Here is a 20047-nt window from a genome sequence, read left to right as displayed (position 1 = left end):
ACCTGTTAGAAGAGGGATAGAAATCACAGGGCTGTCCCAAAAATATGGTTTGACAGCATAAAGTGTTGAATTTAGCTAAAATAAGTTGGTTTAAAGGTAATTGTTTTGGGAAAAAGCTGAAAATAGCTAAAGATTCACATATTCTGCATCAGAGAAATCCTATGAAACACCACCAAACAAAAATAACCAAAAAAGTATGTGTAATGGAATATCAAGATGTATTATTTACCCTTTTTTTAATTTACTAACATATCAAATCCTGGCTTGTTTAGTTGAACACAACTCTGATATATTTGCAGGAATTGAAGAAAGACATACACTGAGATCAACGCTGAATTTCTATGTTTTTTTCAGTTTTTATAGCCACCTGCTGCAACCTAGTGGAAAGGTATTTATTCTTTCTGCCTGTCACTGATGAATGAAGACATTATTTGTTGTTTGATAACCAATTAAGATCAATTGGATCATTTTTCACAGCACACCTGACCATCTTTCACATTGCAGTACTGTACTGTCACAGTGGTTGGGAATCAATATTTTACATTAAGCTAAATAAGTTTAACTTAGTAAAACTGGTCAGAAATTAGTTACATAAGTTACAGAGAGATAGATAATTATTGGCTTAATTTCGTGACGATGCATACATCACTCAGTGCTAGAGACAGAGTTAATTCAAAATAAATTAAGGCACTAGAAGTCCAGCTGAAAAATAAATAAATAAATAAAGGGGGGCTGGGGGTTATTAATACAATTCCAAATAAGGCTAATGGTTGTCTTAATTTAATCAAAAGAAGTACACAATTATAGAAAGTTGCTGAAAAGGCAGGGAAACAAAAGTAAGAATAGCAAGAAAAGGTTTGTCAAATTATAGAAAAACAATCCGTTAAATGTTATATTGGCTAAAGGTGTAATTCAACACAGTGTTTGTGATTAGGTGGAGATTACTCAGAGTTCAGTGTGGTCCTCTGTGTTTCAGAGCTTCATGGGGGATTCATCTCTGGGACTTGAATGGTCATTATTTATGATTAGATTATAGTAATGGGACAAAGAGGCAGAAGATGTGTGAAGACAAACTCACATAGCGTCTCAATTTGGCTGCTGTCCAAGCTAATATCTTGGCTTTAACTGAGAACCTGATGCAGATATATACAGGCCTGGATCAATTTAGGAACCATTAGCTGAGAACATTATTGAGCCTCCCCCAAGCTGCTCATTGAAGATTTGACTGCCTCTGTCCCAGAGCCAGGGAATTACAAGACAGGTTGTGATCAGACATCAATCCTGTCAGCAGCGTTCATTACTAAAAACCTGCAAATCTCCGACCGGAGTGTAGTCGCAGTGTCTGGATCCGTAGCAGCAGGGAAGCGAGTGCCCAATCTGGGCTGTCAGAGATCAAACTGTAATTTTCCTCCGAACATCCAGCTGTCCGGCTCACAGATGTGACTACAAAGGTAGCTGCCATCCACAGCTGCAGAAAGAAGTCTGAGTAAGATATGGTTCATCTGTCAGTGCCTGGGCTCCAGCCAGAAGAGGAGGTTTATTCTGTCCCATGATGTTTTGTAGGAACAATTTCACAACATTTTTTTTTCGCTTCTTTCGCCGACCGAAGCAGATTTGAAAATGTGAAAAATAAGATGTCTGTTAAGGAGGTGAATCAAGCATAAAATATAACCTGTCTATTGTGTGCTAATTGGTCTCACTAGTTAGAGTTAGGGGAAATTACCTGCAAGGTTAAAAATGAGTCAAACTTTGAATAGCTGTGTGGGTTTAATCTCTTCTGTCGTTCTGATAATTGCTGCTGGTGGCTCATCTATGGGTGCACGGACACAGAATTCACGAAAGATAACACAACGGCTCTACTTTGGCTGCAAATACTGCAACCTAATCTACCATATTTTGAACTCTAGACTAAAGTTTATGCACTAATTAGTGGGTCTAAGAAATCCATTCAGAGGTGGGAAAAGGATTGTAATATGAGAAGAGGCTGTTGTGTGGAAGACGGTGACGACTTTCACTCTTGAGAGGACCAAACCACAGTCTTAAGGGATTATTTTTGTGTGTTTTTTTTTTTTTAACTTGCAGGTGGTGTCTAAAATCTTCATTGTCGTTTTTCTTGATGTGCTCAAGATATCATTACAAGTGTTCTACAACATGAACAGTTTTTTTATTATAATTTTTATGGGCCACTAGTGCTAAATGTTTGCCATTTGTTAAAAGCATATTTGAACATCATTGTGACTGGGCTTTGTTATTTGTTTAAATATTTTTAATTTATTTAATTTATTGTACAGTGTCAATAACATTATTAAATATTCTCTTCCATTGAAGTATATATACCATTAAGTACTTTTATTCTATTGTGTATGGTTTCTAACATAAGTGCTTCTTACTTTGCTTTTCCAGTATGGCAAGGCCCGACACACACATTTGAACACACATTCTGGCGGTGTCAGGTTGGGCCATCTGATATGACATGCAGATGTTTAGTTTTGCTCCTGCAGCAGGTGTCAACAGATGCTGCTCTGACCTACTTGGCCAAACTGACCTCTGTGAAAGTGAGAGTTGCTCTGCAGTCTGGATGCCGAAGCCGAAGAAAATCTGCTCCAGCGTTTTAAAAGCAGGTCATTCTCACCCTGACCCTTAGGTGTCCCTCACTCTGACCTTTCTGGAGATAAAGGTTCATAAAAACTAAGCATTTCACTGCAGGGAATCAATAACCATCATGTCATTTTGTTACCACACAGCCAAACCAGACTTATTTTTAGTGGTTTTAGTGCAAAGAGTGATTTTATGTGACCTTTGACTTTTGCACTTTCACAGTTCATAATTGGCCACTAGTTGATAATAGAAATGTGGGTTTAAATAGTGTGTGGAATGAATTAGACATGACAGGCGCAGCTGTTCCTTCTTCCTGGAGAGACAACATGAAGATAAAGATTTTAAGAAAAATAAATTATACATTTAGGTTAGGTGAAATGACTGACCCCTAGAGGATTTAGACTGACACAAATTAGAAAAAAAAAATATGCCCTAGACTTTAGCAACATTACCAATGTCAAGGTACCAGAAGTGAGTCTCTAAACACACCAATCATGACTTTTAATGATTAGTTACAAAATAATTTATTAGGATTAGGCAACATGTCCAGCCGCATTTTTCATGTTAGAGATAAAAGAAATAGTTTGAAGTAGAAGTCCAGTTATTTTGCTGAGGTTACTCTACAGTAGTTCATACGCACTATATTGGATCAATATTATCTGTGACAGTTGTGCCATGAGCTGCAGTCTAATCCTCAGGCCAGTGATGTGAAGATAAGAAAAGGCTTTGCTGCTGCTGTCATGCTGTCAGTCAAACATCCTGCATCTACAAAATCATTATGTACAGAGAGGACTTTGACAGTCTAGAGGACAGACGGCAGATAATGTGAACAATATTGTGAAAATGTGCAGTTTACAACAATGTAGTGATGGCTGCTTGATTATACTTAATATGTGCACTCATCAAATTGGTCCAAATTAGATTGTTTAGACTGGACACCTGGTTTGTTTTTAGCACTTGTGCTTTAGGTGATGTCATGTAATATTTGCCATAATTTTAAGTAAAGTGCATTGATCCTCAGTTTTACCTGGTTTTGTAAAAATTGCTGTTTACTGTCATATGTGGCTAGGGATGTCTTTCCTTCATCGGCCGGAACTGTATGAGTCTGTTGATCTTAGAATGTTTCCTCCTTAGCCCAACACGCAGGAGCATATGCCCCGCTGATTGAGCCTCTGCAGAAGGCTCCCACGCAGCCAAATTATATTTTAATGGTATAAAAGATTTCTATGTTGCAGCCCCACTTTTAGCCCCCACCAACTGTAAACCCAGGGCAATAAATATCCTAAGCAGGGCTGGGAATTTACAGCACCTGTGGTAACTGCACAGCACTGTCCTAATAAGACACAGATGTGGCAGTGATTGCACTCAACCTGAAACACATGCCAGTGAAAAAAGGGAGTTCTTTGTTAGGTACAGTTTCATCACCTGCTCAGAGCTGCTTGCATTCTTTTTGATCAGCAGGTAACGACAATGAAATTAAAACAATTTGGATCAGGTGGCTGCAGGACTGGTCAACTGTGGTACTCTGTGGTGAGTAACGGTTTAATATTAAGTCTTAAAAGTGGTAATTTGGCCAGTTTAGGTGGTGTGTAATCTATTTTTATTCTAAGGGTATCAAATTGTTGATTTTTTGCATTGTTTCTGTTAGTCAGAACAAAATGTACTGCGGCCTGTATATGTTCAGTATAGATGTTGGAATGATAGAATGTGAGCACTGAGGATTTTCTGAGATGAAAAAGAAGCCAAAATAAATAATGTCTTTTTAACATGGTATCCTCTGGAAAATTCTGGAGCTACATTTCGTCCCTTGATACACACAGTGGAGTTTCTGTAGGACGACCTTGACAGTAAACAGGCCTCAAAGCAAGTAACCAGCAGAATCGAAAAGCTTTCAGAAGTTAGTTTCACACAGTAGCAAAAGCCTCAGTGAAGCAATTTCATACTTACCTAAACTAACATAATGGCGTGCACGTGGTCGCCTTGGTTCTGTATGTACACGCAGGTTTTCTCTGGCAGGGGAAAGGTTAATGTTTAACAGCATGAATGGTTCACCAGCTAATGTGTGAACAAAGCACAATGGCTTCACTGTATAGGCTCCTATTTATTCAGAGTCACTTCCTCTCCTAATAGTCAGCTCCGCTTTCCACACTGAGGGGGAAAAAGTGGGTCAAGGAAAAGTCATGTTTGAGGTAATTCACTCCAGGGGATCGCTTCTCTGATCATTTAAGTCGACGCTGGTTAACCCCGGGAGTGAGGTCATTCTGGAGTCAGAGCTGCTCCCAGGATCAGACCTGCTGCTTGGTCTGGGTTTCCCGCAGTAACAAGACAAGACAGTAACTTCAGAGAACAAGGCTATCAATTGAGTTTTCAGGTATTTGTACAGATTTTGGTAAGCACGGAGCATGATGCTCTTTCTCCATCAGACCATCCTGGTCTATAAACACAGTTTAGCTCTGGTCAATGAGTTGAGTGATTGGTTTATAATATATAAACTTGATTGATCAAAATAGCTACAAAAAACAATTATATCTGAATTTTTTACTTTTTAACATAATCATAAAAAGTCAAGATTAGTCAGTCTACCAGCACTAAAGTTATTTTTGCAATAAAATTAATGTCAATGTCATGGAATAAAAATTCTACTTTACTGGTAAACATTTGCAACACCTTTGGTAAATGGAAATAGAGAAAAGAAAACCCATGTCAGTAGTAACACGTGGTCTAATAACAGCTGGAAAGAACACTTCTGTATGATTTGAGGGTTACTTATTTAGAAAATCCATTCACTTTTTCAACTTTAAACCATTTTTTCTCCTATTGATTCTGTTTTCTTTAAATAATAGTTTTCTCTGAAGAAAAGCTCAGTGAACAAAACATCCCAGTAAGGAACATGGCTAATTCACTTTTGAACCTGTTTCACAAAGGGCTGCAAAGAAGAGGAATGTGAAAACATTGTCCTCAAATGCTTGCACTAAGCATGTAAGGATTTAGCTGGATATCTGCGGACTTTTTGGATTATGTATGATTTCATGTGGGCATATTTCCCGCTCACCTTTTTATCTGAACCTTTTATTCATGCCTTCATTTATTCCTCTTTTTTATCTGTAACAACAGACCTTTTCATTTTGATCCTGCTTTTAATTACAGTTATAATAAAGAGGCATTCCGGTCAATATCTAACAGATTTTCCCAGGGAATTATGAGACAGCGTGTGCCTTTTAGCAGATGTCTATAATTTTCCAAGCGGATTCTTTGTAGCCTCTTCCATGTATCTGTTTATGTGTCCATACTGAGGCCTCTTCCATGAATGTCACATGTATCTGTTTATGTGTCCATACTGAGTCATGTATTGAATGAGTCACATATTGTTTTCACACAATTTAATATGTACTTTAATTATACACTATGTTGACCTGACCACATTAATGGGGCTTTGATTAAAAACATGTCATTGAGATGGAAAGCCAGGCTCTAATGGCATCAAGGATATTGGTACTGGTCTCCTGAGTCAGCAAATAGATGCAAACACAGTCAGTCAAATGTCAGTGTGCTGGAACAGGAGTCAGAGGGGGTTGTGTCCAAGTAGAACGGCTGGGGTTCGATCCTTTACATAAGATGAAAGACAGATTAACACATCTTTAGTCATGAGTGAAGCCTCAAAATATTTTCTAGATATTTTGTGATGTCATTAGATAGATAGATAGATAGATAGATAGATAGATAGATAGATAGATAGATAGATAGATAGATAGATAGATAGGAAATTAAGGAATTAAGGAATTCTTGCTATATATTGTTATATATAGCTGTGTGACTTCATGTGCTCCGTTGAAGAGAATCCTCCATTGTTACAGCTGTAGTTGTGAAACTAAAATCAGAGCTCAAAGCATTTCAGCCTTTGAATACAGAAGCCCTTTGATATTTTTATTCTCTGTCTGGGAGCAACACACGTGTATGATTTTACAAACCCGGTTAATGTGCCAGGATAGAGTGTTATGATACTTAGTACCTGAGGTCAGACTCAGTGGGTTTATGAAAGAGCCTCTTCATTCACCAGTCATGCCTGGGCTGTGTTTTCCTTTGCATTTGGCTGTTTCCACCTGGCTCAGCAGCAACACCCAGGAAAAAAAAAACTTCAAAGATAAGCTACAACCTGAAGTCATTCCAACCAAACATTCCAGTTACGTAGTATCTGCTCACTCTGCTGACGGACAGCATCAGTCAGGAGACCTGTGAAGAAAGTCCGAGTGACATAAATGGTCAAACAAAAAGCCAGTCAGATGTTCATATCAGCAGGTAGATAATACGCTCAAAATACACAAATATTTTCAATACGCTTATATTATTCTCTCTTAATATATACTTTTATAGAGATTTTCTTGAGACTGTCTTCTGTTTTGTCAACTCTCTTTTCCATCTGCTGTTTTTCAGCATGTCCAAAACATTTCCTAATATTAAACAAATAGGGAATGTTTGACTAGATGTAATTACACTTTGGAATAAGTCTAAATATAAGTTAGTAAACAGTCAGCGCTGAAGTTAATTTCCCCTGCTTGTTTTCTGTGACCAGTCATTCGGATTTGGTTTTGTTATCTTTGGAACCGTCGAGACCCTCAGAGGTGTCATCATACGTAAACATACACAAGTGTGTTTCTCTTTCCACTGCAAGGAAATCACCTCCGACTGAATTACTGTGCGCCCTAGGATATGAATCATCCTCACATCAAATTTATGGCAAAAATAATGAGTAATGATGTTCCAAATGTGCTTTAAATACAAATGTGTCAATGCAAGACGCAGTGCAGCGTGGGTAACTCATTCACTTCATTCTGGAAAGAAAAAACTTTCCACAGCACGCTCCTCCTGAGTGAATTAAAGCCCCGGTTGGTCTAAGGAGAGTGAATATTGAAGTGGTTTGTGCGTCCTGAAACACCATCAGTTGTACAAATATGAATAAATCTCAAACAAATTGAGGGCAGACTGAGGACAGAATAAATTCGAGTCTGATCTGTGGGAAAGAAAAAACACCCAGATGATTTGACTGACAGCTTTCTGAGATTACCCTCAAGTACAGGATATTTTGTGGTGGCATTCAAACTCTGTTAATAGAATTCAAAAATATGCAAAACAGAAACATTAGTTTTCCCTTAATTAATATTTGACTAATTCCGTCACTATTTTTTTAGTATTTCCCTCAGCTAACCTTTAGCCTTTTTGTTATAATGGGGCTGATTTTAAATTATTTTTGCTGATGTCATTTGTTCTTTATCAGTTCAAGTTAGTTTGGCTAACTTTTAGCTGCATAACAAAATTAGCCAAAGTCAGCAAACCTATGCTACCTTATGAGTTTTAGTTTTTTTGTTGTTATTTTCTGGCAGGTTATGTTGATGTATATGCCGATCATTGACAATAATTTGTCAATTAATCTGCACCATTATAAAGTAAAAATATCGTTGACAATGAGAGTTATGTGTTTACGAAAAGACAGACAATAACGACACATGCAGCTGTATTTGAAACTCTGCATATGCATCACACATGTTAAAGCAGAAAACCAGACATTTTATTGAGCTGTTGCATCTTGAAGCCATTTCCTCTGAAGTTCCAGCACTTCTTTTTCTGAATTTGACCATTTTCCCACACTTTGATAATTTTGAGCAAAGATTGAAAAAAAAAAAAAAAAATGTTGGCACGGGGACGTACATGAACAAGAAACAACGTCTGATTTGCTGAAAGGCACAATTTCTCACTTGTCAGTATGATTCGTTTTTTCCTCCTGTATGTATCCAATATTTGACTTAAAATAATCTTGGCATCAGACAAAAAAAAGAGTAGAGAGGTAGAATTACACACTGTTCCAGTGAAGATGAAAGCAGTTATTGTTAATAACAAACATCGGTGTATGTTCAAAAAAAGTACCTACTGATACACGGTGATGTTGAGGTCAAGGTGGATTTAGGGGCCATGGAAAGCGGATGCGTAAAACACGCAACTTTGTTTGGTGTTGTATTACTTCTCATCTATGGGTTACGGTGCTGTGTCAGTACTTTAAAATGTCTTATTTAGTGACACTCCCTCTGTTTTAGGGGTGCAAGATTCCCATAAGGAGAAGATCATAACAGTGTCTGGAGAGGGGATGGTTCAGAGCCCAGACTTCCCACGTCGGTATCCCAGGAATATTGTGCTGGCCTGGAGACTTGTGGCCCCAAACAACAGGAGGATCAACCTGAACTTTGACCAGAGGTTTGGTCTGGAGGATCCTGAAGATGGCATATGCAAGTAAGAACTTGTTTAAATACTACTTAATGTGGTGTCAGGTATCTGGACCAATGAGAGCAGTTTTAGGTTCCTCTCAAAGTCGTTTTTGCTATTAGGGGAGTGATTTGTGGACTAATTTCTGTCCTTTAGATTCATGTGAACTGGGCTATAATAGTAGATGTATTTCTTATCTAATGTAGCAACAATGGTTCTACATAAATAAATACACTCCTTATATAAATATATATATATATATATATATATATATATACATATATGTACGTGTGTGTGTGTGATCACAGACACACAAATACTAACACACTTATTTTCATAGTCTATACATCCTTCACTGAAGCCTGGAGTTGCCTCTGTTGCAATTCAATAGAAATGGGCATTCCTAGGAAGGATCAATAAAGCCTGAGTGCATTATGCTCAGTGCCCTTCTGTCAGTATATCACTGCTGACTGATGAGCATCGAGGAGCCCTAACAGGCAAAGGTGGACATTATGGTAATACAAGGCAGGGGTGACCTTTCTAATCATGCTTAGAGAGCCCCCTAAAGGCTGATAAGGCAAATGACAGCAACTGTTCTCTGCATAGTTGACAAGGTCCACATAATAAATAAAGCACTAAAGGAAAAAAAAAAAAAAAACAAGGGACAGGGTGATGTTTCCAGGTGCCTCCGTTCATGCACACTCAATAATACTGATTTTGAAGAGTGGAAGATTCTGACTTTAATTCTTAGTTAATGTTACCATAGAAACAACCCAGAATTTTAAAACCTACTTTAAAGAGCAGTAATATTTCCATTTAACATTCCTCATTCCGAGCACAAAATTAGTTGTTTATCGCTCTCAACTGGTGCTGGAGAGTTGCCCAATTTCTCCGGAAACATTTCTGCAGCTTAAAATTGACCTTGAAAAAGTGCATGAACTCAACACATTGTTCTTATTGGTTGTTGTGTGTTTAAAAAAGCTGCAGTATTGTCAGTACAGGTAATCTGAGCCCTTAAGCCCAGCTCAGAGGTGGGCCAGGTTCCTGTTGAAGAATGAGGTTATTTTTGTTGTCAAAACCCTGTGAGGGAAAGTTCCAGAGAGGGGCAGGGTGAAGATTGACAACCTGTGTGCCTTCCTGCCTTCACAAGACCACACTAGTCAGTGTCCTACAGGAGAGGGGAAAAAGACAATAAAAAAAAAACAAAAAAAAAACTTCCTGTTCCAGGGTCGTACAAGTCACTGCCATGTCTGCAGCTCAGGTCTTACATATTTCACTACCTCTGCTGCTGCTGCTGCCCCCTCCACCTCCGCCCACCCCACCTCAGACAGGCCCCGGTTAGTTTTTGATCAGATGTGGAGATACGAACTCTTGGCAGAGCAGGAGCAGACAAAGGAGTGGAGCATACAGACATAAGCAGAAACAGACACTTACCAGTTTACTCCTGTTGAAATACATTCTCCTACACACAGACACTGGACACCATGAGAAGGTAAAAGTGGCCAGGTGTCAGGCAACAGTGCATTGTAGTTTGCCTCCTTTTAGCCATTAGAAATATATTGATGTGCCATGTCAGTTAAACTTTTGGGACTCATGCAACTTGTGGCCTGTTGCCTGTTGCCTGTCCCAGTCAGTACATGGCTAACACATCCCATCAGCCAATAGTGTTTTCTCCTCTGTTTGAAGTCCATTATTTTCTTTGAATGACTGTTACCTACTAAAGCTTTTCATTAATCACTTCATATTGCCACCATTTTATGGAAGTGAAATTCAATCTTGGGGTTGCGACCCCTTGCGGGTTCGTCTGGAATTTATTCAGGTAATGCCTTTAACACATTTGAGTTGAAAAGTGAAAAAGCAAAGTGTCCTGGTCCAACACTTTGTGCTATAGTTCATTAGTTTCAAAATATTGTTTTTACTATAAGAATAACTGTTTTCTCCGGTCCACTGCTAAATGTGTTGCTTTTTAAACTCAAATGTTTTCCCATCATTCCATGGGGTTACTGCAGACGCTGCGGAGGTCTGAGTGACTGAGAAGTTCATCTTTTAAGCTAACTTTGTCTGTGGTTTGATGAAAAGCATTCTTACCAAATCCAATGATGGAGCAGCAGCATATTAGAAAGGAATCAGTCTGTCTGCTGTTGGCATGGCAGCAGAGACGATGCCTCCCAGAAATGATGCTTCTCATTTCTGCCCCCTGTCTTCATGCAGAAGGAGAGAAAAAAACTGATATGAGCAGAGCTAGTGTTGCTGCTCTGCATAATCTCCACAGTGAATATCGTTTTATTAATAATGCATTAGAGAAATCTGGGTGAATATTTAACCACTGGTTCTCTGAAGTGTGTAAAATTGTGCAGCTGTATGCTGGCGTTCTTCTCCCACTTCACAGCGTACAGTGTGTTATGTGTGTCAGTGCTTTTGTAAATCTCCGAGCTGCTGTCGACCTGGTGATTGTGAACACATGGTGTGTTATGATCAGAGTGAGCTGCATCATTGATGAGCCATCTGTCAAATCTCTGAGGAAGCTCTGAAGGCTGGTTCTGATGGAAAAAAGTGTCTATAACCCAACATCTAAATAAAAGAAAAAAATATCAAGTGTATTTCATACTGGTTTAAATGTTTTTATGAGGCAACTTTTAGCAACTTGTAGGCTAAATGCCCTTTGTATATCTTGTATTTTTAGGCATATATTTATTTGCTAATGTTTATTAGACTTTGAGATACTCTGCTGTGAAGTTCATTTTGTGGAAATCTTGTACATTTAATGTAAATTATAGTTTACCCATTTTAGTTATGTCATGGTTAACTTTCAATTTCAATTTTCAAGAATTTTAAAATAATCTTTTGGCCCCATCTTTTGCTGATTTTAATATTTTTAGACAAGACAAATCCTTTTGTAAATATTTAGCTACATTTAAGAAATTCCAGGAAAACAAATATTTGTGGCCCAATTGATTTTGGGCCAAAGTCCATGAACTTATAGCAAACTGTAGTAACATGTGCTAACAGCAAGGTTTTTCAGTGTTAAAGGCCTCTGAGAATCATAAATGACCATTATATTCTTTATGAAGCTCCACTGATTCAGTTGAATTTAAATTAATCTAATACATTCTTTGTGCAGATCACAACTCCCTTGTTACTAATTTTCCAAATCAAAGGAATGAGTCAGTTATCCTACCGCTACCACCCACTTCCCTTCCTGTTTATTTTACATAAAACAAACCCAGTTTTAGTCCTGCCTATGTCGTTTTATGTTGGTTTATTAAAACCAGCTCAAACTATATCTTTCAAGCCTCCGCTAAGTGTAAACAATGTCCCCCAAATCCAAATATCCGCATGGGCAGCACTGTAAAAGAAGTTAACAGGGCCTCCTGATGCAAACGGCAAAATGATTAATCCCAGACTGTGAGGGTAGAGGGTAGAACAAGGCTGTATTGAAAACTACACCGCCACTGCCGCCGTGGCCGCTAACACAGATGCAAACTAACTCACACCCAGGTATAAATAATGAAGGCTGAACTCCTGAACTGTGGGTCTTAAGTGCTGAGGTTGGTCAGTGTTAGCCTTGGCACAGCTGAGCAGCCTGGAGCACGGCCATGGGCCGCTAATGTTTGCTGGTATTATGGTCAGGAAGGTGGTCGGTGGAGGAACCGTCAGAAGGAGTAATTACAGGTTCACCTCCACAACATGCACCACTGTGTGTGTTTGTTTCTAATACGAGTCGAACAAACACATGAGCATGTTCTTGGGCTGCGGGAGGAAAACCCACCCACGCACAAGGAGAACAATCGAGCTCCATAAAAAAAGATTGGACCCTGAATCAAAGTATCCTTTCACTGTAAAAAGAAGCCAAATTCTGTATAAACACTGATATATATATATATATATATACATGGAAATGATGGAATTATAATATGGAAAAATGACAAAAAAAATGTAATAACAAAAGTATAACTTCTAATGTAATCTTGTGTTTTGGGTTTACACTTATTTTGCTAGATTGTTCATTTCACTATAGTTTTTTATTTAGGTTTTCTTTAGTTGGCTAACATTAGCTATTGTAATGTAATCATAATCATGTAATGCAAAAGTAATTCTAATACTTCTAACTGTTTGCTACCTTTAAATATTTTTTAGTTTTTTCTGAGTCTGTTTTAGCTACTAACTTACCTTTGCACTTTGTCTCACGAACGCAGGTATGACTTTGTGGAGATAGAAGACTTCACTGAAAAGACAATCCTGGGTCGTTGGTGTGGGTCACAGTCTGTGCCAAATAGCTTGACATCCAAGGGCAGTCAGATCAGGATCCGATTTATCTCCGATGAATACTTTCCCTCCGAGCCAGGATTCAGCATTCGTTTCTCCCTCCTGCCTGTGGTAAGTCCAATATCAATTCTAGAGAATTGGAAAATCAAAAAATTAAAAACTAAAGATTTCACATCGGCCAATAATGGGTGCAATTCCATTTTGTGTGGAGTGGTGTCTCTCAGCTGTGTTCTGTTGTTCTACAAAACATGTGCTGATTTGGAAACTTAGTTGTGAGATTCATCCTGTAAAAATCAGGGCATCTAGTTGGGAAGGTATTACAGATCAAAAGAACATCTGTACTATCTGGAGATTTATGGAGATAATAACATTTTCCAGGAAGTCAAAATATGAAGCAGTGTTTGTCTGTGTTCACAGTGGTTTCCACCTTATGTAACTATCATGTTTTCTGTTTCCCCTCTGTATAAAACCTTTGGATTGCTTTATAACTAGTCTGGTATATAAGAAAGACAGAGGTCTTGATGTCCTGTTTTTTTCACAGACGAAAATGGACAAAATAAATGGCTTCACAATGAGAAATAGATGCCCTGACCCTTCATTCATGGACCCTGAGATAAGAACAGGAATGAAGACATGAATGTACATTTTTGTACCATTTTCAAATAAGCACAGTTTTGGCATCTTTCATGCAACTAAAGTTACAATGCTTAATTTGCATAGTTTGGGGAGAGGTGAGTCAGGTCTTCTCCCGTGTTAATATTGCCTTTTTAAGTAAGCAGTGGTTTAAAAAAAAGCTTTACATATATGCATTTAGCAGACACTTTTATCCAAATATCTGCTTTACATCACAAGTTTAGGTTCAAATACAGTTAAAATAAGTCAACCAGCATCTGTGCCTGTAGCAGCTGACCATTTTTTAACTGCTCTTCTTAAAGTAACTCTTCAGTCCCGGTCATTGGACCACACAGTCTGCCACTCTCACACTCTCTCACTCACACCAGTTTACAGAATCTCTTTGTCCTTGTTCTCCACACATACTAAAGCCCAGAGGTCAATTGAGGAGACAACACCCATGTTTTAACTTGTCATGTTTTAGTTCTGTTCCCTTGATTTGAGTAAACAGCTCTCATTAATCCCTAATGGCCCGCAGCGCTGTGAAATCTGACAGACAAAATAACGGCTGAGGTTTCTGATAATGATTTGTATTCTGTCTCAAACATTTCATTTCTTCCTGACTCTGATTCAAAGGCTTTTTTACCCTGTTCTATCTATTTTTTTTAATAAATCATTTTATCACCTCTTACAAAACCAAAATGAAATATAATTGACAGCAGCACAAACCAAAACAAATCGAGTGAAAGTGTGTTATGAAACACCATCAATTAAAGTTAAAGTGCACTTTAAAAAACCTAGTCTGAAAAACTAGCCATTCACACATATTCTGTTTCTGAACAATTGTGATTCATTCTATGACGTATGGGCTCTAGGGTGAGGGTTAAACATCAGTGTGTATCATTTATCTCTACTCACATAGTACATAAATTGGTTTTATGTTCTGAATTCAGACAGGTCCGTCTGTCTCTCCTGGTTAATCAGTGTCATCAGCCTCACCTGTGTTCTGTGTTCTCTCATCAGTCTCACTCATCTCACCTGGTGACCTGGGTATAAGTCCCTCTCTCACTCAGTGTTGGTCAGGTTACATGTCCCTTTCCTATGTATGAGTGTGGTTCTTTTGTGTGTGTTCTTACCTGGCTGTGGTTTCAGTCAATGTTCTTCCCAGTACTGTGTTTGACTCTTACCTCCTCCATTGGTCCTCCCCTGAATGTAACAAATACTGCTTTAAGACGTCCTTGTCATTTACTTCTCTTGTCATGGCTTTTTCACCCTCTCAATTTTCTTATGTGAATCCAAATCCTGACAATGAACCACCTTTTACTTTCAATCTACTCCTTTATTTTGATGAAAAGCATCTTTATAGTGTGTTTAAGGATTTTTAGTAATCCAGGTCATAAAGCAAACCTCATGAGGTTAATTGGATTTACTTGTCAATGTGTGAAACCTATCTGTAGCACCTCTATGTGCTCGAAGCATTAGGAGCAACACTTCTTAAAAGGTGTGGATTAGTCTGCTCTCAATAGTCTCTGGTACTCATCCTTATTAAAGGTACAAAAGACCCTAACAATGTCAAATGTTGATCTTGGTTAGGATGTATCCACATATACAAAGATTCTGGATTCAAGTGCACAAAAGAAGAGAAAATTCTGTCTCAGCACATTATTTCTTTTTCTTTCTTTTTTCCCCCCAAATTAATTAAATTTACTGATTCTGAGTCTTTGTGACTTTCATCCAGGCACTTCAGTTTCTTACCATAGTTCTAAAACCTGAAGGAGTAGGTTTTTTGTTTCCTTCTTATTAATCCCAATGAAATTTTTCATTGGGAATTTTTCATTTTTCATATGTTTTGTTGTCATGTATATATTTAGAGAGGTACTGTTTAGCAGTTTCTATCAGATATCCATGTTATTCTGCAAAGGGAGGTAAATACCCTTCCCCCAATTGTTTACCAGAGCAAGTATCCAAGTGTGCTTGTAATACTCCTGTTCCTAAAGTTGCGGAAACTATGAGGCAGAGGGGGTGAAAGAAGAGGAAGCATTAGCTCCTGCACATGCAGCAGCCTTTCATTTGAACCTCCCCTCCATCAGTGGAGGAGCAGTGCAAGAACAGCAGCACTGTGTTTCCTCTGCGGCCGAGCAGGAGCTACTGAAATCTCGTGCCACGCAGGGGCCTGCAGTTTAGTTTTTATTTAAACAGGCAATAATTCCTGCTCCAAGGAATGCAATGGAATGGGGGGAGAGAAATAAGACTTGATCTATAATTGACAGGAAGAAAATTTGGTCGTGGGGGGGTTGAGGGTGCCACAAAAAACATAGTAGATAAAGGGTTCATTGAAGAGAGTGTGAAAGGTGTTGATTTGCGGCTGTTGTGGGAAAGGAGTCGATAAGACATACTGTAGGTGGTTGTCCCTGTGAGGTCCCTGATTAAACTGTACTGGTTGGCAGAGAGATGACTTCCACTGCGCTCTGTTTGTTTTAATGGACTGAAGAGAGTGTTACACTCGCGTGGTGTAAATCACTTGTGTTATGTTATGACTGGATGTGTAACAGCACAAACTGGAGCCTGATGTTGAGGAGGAGTGGGGAGCGGAGGGTGAGGTTAAGAACTGAAATTGTACTTAAAGCAAATGTTAATGACTGGAAAAGCCACGCAGGATCCTCACTGCTGGCCCCATGAAAGTGAGGTCTGTTATTACAGCAACCTCAATTGCAGCACGAGGTGCAGAGTGAAGAGTAGGAAACAAAAAAAAAAACACTTCTTTCACGCACAATCGTTCCTGGTGCTCACTCACTAGCACTCCCGCGAAAGGAAGTGGTTTCGCAGTTTCATGCGAAGATGAAACAATACTGTTTTCCAGAGCTCTCCCATGAAGCTATTTCAGAAGTTTCATCTCAACATAGTTCACTTAACCTGTCATTTTAGGCACCAGAAATAAAATCATGTGGTGGAGCTTTATAAGAACAAACAGGGATGGAAAAGAGGTGATCACAGTTCTAAAACAAACGTTGTTTTTTGATGACAAAAGCACTTTGCTATTGTCAGGTCAGGTCTGTTTTCAAGGGTGAATGGACCTGTATTAGAGAAAAAAAATCTCCTTTAAACTGAGTTAAACACAAATACCACACATTCAATTTCAATAGGTTTTGCAATTACGTATTTGTTAGTTAGTCAGGTCATAGTCATGAAATACTACATTAGACAGCACTGAGAAACACTCAATAGAAAAGGAGACAATTCATACAGTAGCTGTTAGCTCATAAAATGCTAAAAGTTAGTTAATAGGTCCATAAAAGTTCACTGAAAAATTGTCGTTCTGTAATAATACCATATACCTGGGCCCCCATTGTTAGGCATGGACATGTCCATTCCTATATTCTGTCTACCGTCCAACAAGAAAACTCTCAATTAAATTGAGAGTTTGTGGGATTTTATAAAATAATGAACACTGACATTTCATTTTTTTTCGAAAACATCGAAAATGTTAATTGGTCAAAATGTCAATTGACAATGAATGCAATGAATGCTTTTTTTGGCAAATTTGACCGGATTACAAAACTCACACAGCATTGCTGAAGCCTGGCATAAGGGACACAACTAAATCAAAACTGAAAGTAATAAAAACACAAGGCTCAGGTATAGTGTGACACTGACAAAGACAATGCAATGAACACACAAAAACACACAAGTGCTAAAATTAATGCGAAGAAAAGGACTAGTAGTAAGGGGAAAGCAGACACGAAGACGCACTGTATTCCTAAATCTGTGTCAGTGCAGGAACTGAGCCTCTTTGTTCGGGGACCATTTCATGCAGCGTCAACTTTCCCAACTAGAGGTATACAACACCTTGACGAACAAGGATATTTTAGGTTTTGAGAAGAAAGCCCTTTGACTTTAACATCTAAGTTGCTTATTTTACAACCAAAAAAAATTGAATAAAACACTGTCTCAAACCAGAATCCTAGGATGGAAACACCAATTAATGGCTGCTGCTTGAAGATAGCAACGCACCACTGATGCTTCTGACCACACCTTGTGTTCAGACAGAAGCTTCTACTATGAGGAAAAGACCTTGATTTAGCCTTTTCTGAGCTGAAGGGACTAGAAACTAGGAACATTTTTTAAGGCGTCATTGTGTCAACGTCAATCAGTCGGTGCCTGTTCTTTCAATAGCTCACCCAAAAGCCACTGCTAATTACATGTGATACTGTTCTTGTACATGACAGCATCGTGGCACCTACACAATCGCTTATTTTAGGACTTAGTTCCTGGGTTTTTATAAATGGAAACTGTCAGACAGTTTAATTCGCCCCATCCTGATTCGTCTCTGAAGGATTTGTTTGGCTCCACCAACTCAAGCCAAGCTTGCAGAAACGCTGCTAATTGGGGGGAGAGTTGCACCATCAACATTCACAAGCTGTTAATGGCTTCAGCTCTGTTGAAGCGCTGTTTGATTTTTCACCTTTACGTGCACTTTTGTGGTGCTTTACGAGCAGTCCTGTCTGGATGGAGATTTTCCTTTCACATTTGTGTCTGTTTATCTCAGCAGGTGCCAAATAGACCAAAGATGTGCCCAGAGTGGTTTTACAAGCTGCCTCATTGGAAAGGAAAGTCAGACGTGTAGCATGAACACAGCTGTGGATCAGCTGTGGAGAAGCCAAGTCAATCTGTTTTTTTTTGTTTGTCTCTGTATGTGGCCCTGAGATGGACTGACCAGGGATTACCCTGCCCTCGCTGGTTAACAGCTGTGGTTGGCTCCAGTGACCCTGCACAGGAATAAGCAGTATATAATAAATGGATGGATAATACAACTGGAGCCCAACCACAATGTGTTTTCATCTGTAATCAGCTTATCTGTTTATCACCCACTAATTCGATGGAGCATGAACATATTTAGAGAGGCAGTTTTATCAGGATATCATAATGAGTTATCAAAAAGAGTTAAGGCCCCCAAGAATGTTTGACTGATCGCAAACAGATTCAGGCTCTGTTGGAGCAACGTGATGTGTGATGTGATGTGCCAGTATCAGATGGAGGAACTTACAGTTTCATCAACTCAGGTAGTGGAGTGGTATTTTGAATGGCGAGATAATCGTACATGAATTTGATCTACTGTATGGTGTTTATTCATCTCTAGGTTACAGAATCCAGGGAGGTTACTTTAAGTCATTGTTATGTCAAAGTCTTGGTCCGCGACTTTGTTTTGACTCACTGTGAATTTCAGTTTGTCACCCCTGGTTTAGAGCAAGTTGTCAAAAGGTAATTCTTGAAAAAATGTAATTGATTTTTTTTAAACTAATGTTACAATGCTACCTTTTAGTTGTTAGCCACAAAAAGATTAGAGAGATCAGTAAGTTGACATGTTGAACAAACACAGCTTGGCAGAAGTGAAAGGTTCAACAGATTAGGCTCTTCACTCATGGGAACCCTGCACTTCCAGCATCAGTCACTTTTTATGGCATGCTGTCGCCTGTAGACATGGGAGCTCAAGACAAACAATTTATGTTACCTTCTGCTCCTTTCTGTCTGTGTCGACCACGGAGTTGTTACAGCATGACAATTGTAAGAAAAGCTGTTTAGGATACAGTGGCAGTACAGTATGATGTCTTGGAGCAGAACTTGACCTAGCTAGAGCACTTTTCATCTGTCATAGTCGTCTTGTCAAGTTGGACAGTCTTCTGAGTATTCAAGTTGAACATAAACTTGGGATTCAAGTGAGATATTTGGTGTGATTATTGGTGTTATAATAGAGCTAGGCTTTATGGCCAGCGTAGATTTATGGACTTGTCATGAAAGAGGACATGGACATTTTTAGTGGAAAAGGAGGAATAGGAAGAAGATTCATTGTGAGGATCCCTGAATAAACAAACCAAAAGAAAGAGGAGAGGAAGATTTAAATCTGTATCTATGAATTTGTAGCATTTGTTAATAGTCAACGTTACTTCTGTCTAATGGAGGGTTGCACATCAAACCTGACAAGAAGAGACCCAGTTGCTGTCTTTCTGATGCTGGTTCCAACTAACCAGGTCTGGATAAACATCAAGGGATATGACAGCTGTGACAGAACAAACAGCTTACAAACCACAAACAGCTTAAAGGTCAAGGACATGTACCAAAAACGCAGGTGCTTGAATATTTGCTTGCATCAAAGCGAGCTTCAGCAAACTGATTTGAATAAAAAACCTAGGTTCCAGGTAATTTATTTAAATCAGATTTTCCAATCTGAAAGGTTCTTTGGTTCTTTCTTCAGAATCAAACGGTTAGGTTTTTATGCAACATGGCAAAGCTTTCGCATTAGCTGTGCCTGTGACCAGACACA

At 38.8% G+C, this 20047-nt stretch overlaps 1 protein-coding gene across 2 annotated transcripts in view; it reads left to right on the top strand.

Annotated features, from left to right (window-relative positions):
* Positions 1–20047, top strand: part of pdgfc (platelet derived growth factor c) — a 40480-nt gene that overhangs the window by 16020 nt on the left and 4413 nt on the right. Inside the window, exons 1-3 of one of the 2 annotated variants that reach the window (XM_025063233.1) lie at positions 1699–4128; positions 8685–8877; positions 13047–13227. In XM_025063233.1, the coding sequence (XP_024919001.1) occupies positions 8735–8877; positions 13047–13227 (324 nt within the window). In that variant the 5' untranslated portion in view covers positions 1699–4128; positions 8685–8734. Of the gene's footprint in view, positions 1–1698; positions 4129–8684; positions 8878–13046; positions 13228–20047 lie in introns of those variants that run through there. The other variant, XM_008326606.3, reaches the window with a different exon arrangement.

The sequence above is a fragment of the Cynoglossus semilaevis genome, chromosome 15 (assembly GCF_000523025.1).
Source record: "Cynoglossus semilaevis isolate Cse_v1.0 chromosome 15, Cse_v1.0, whole genome shotgun sequence".
NCBI classification, from domain to species: domain Eukaryota; kingdom Metazoa; phylum Chordata; class Actinopteri; order Pleuronectiformes; family Cynoglossidae; genus Cynoglossus; species Cynoglossus semilaevis.
This window is presented reverse-complemented; position numbering and strand designations above follow the sequence as displayed.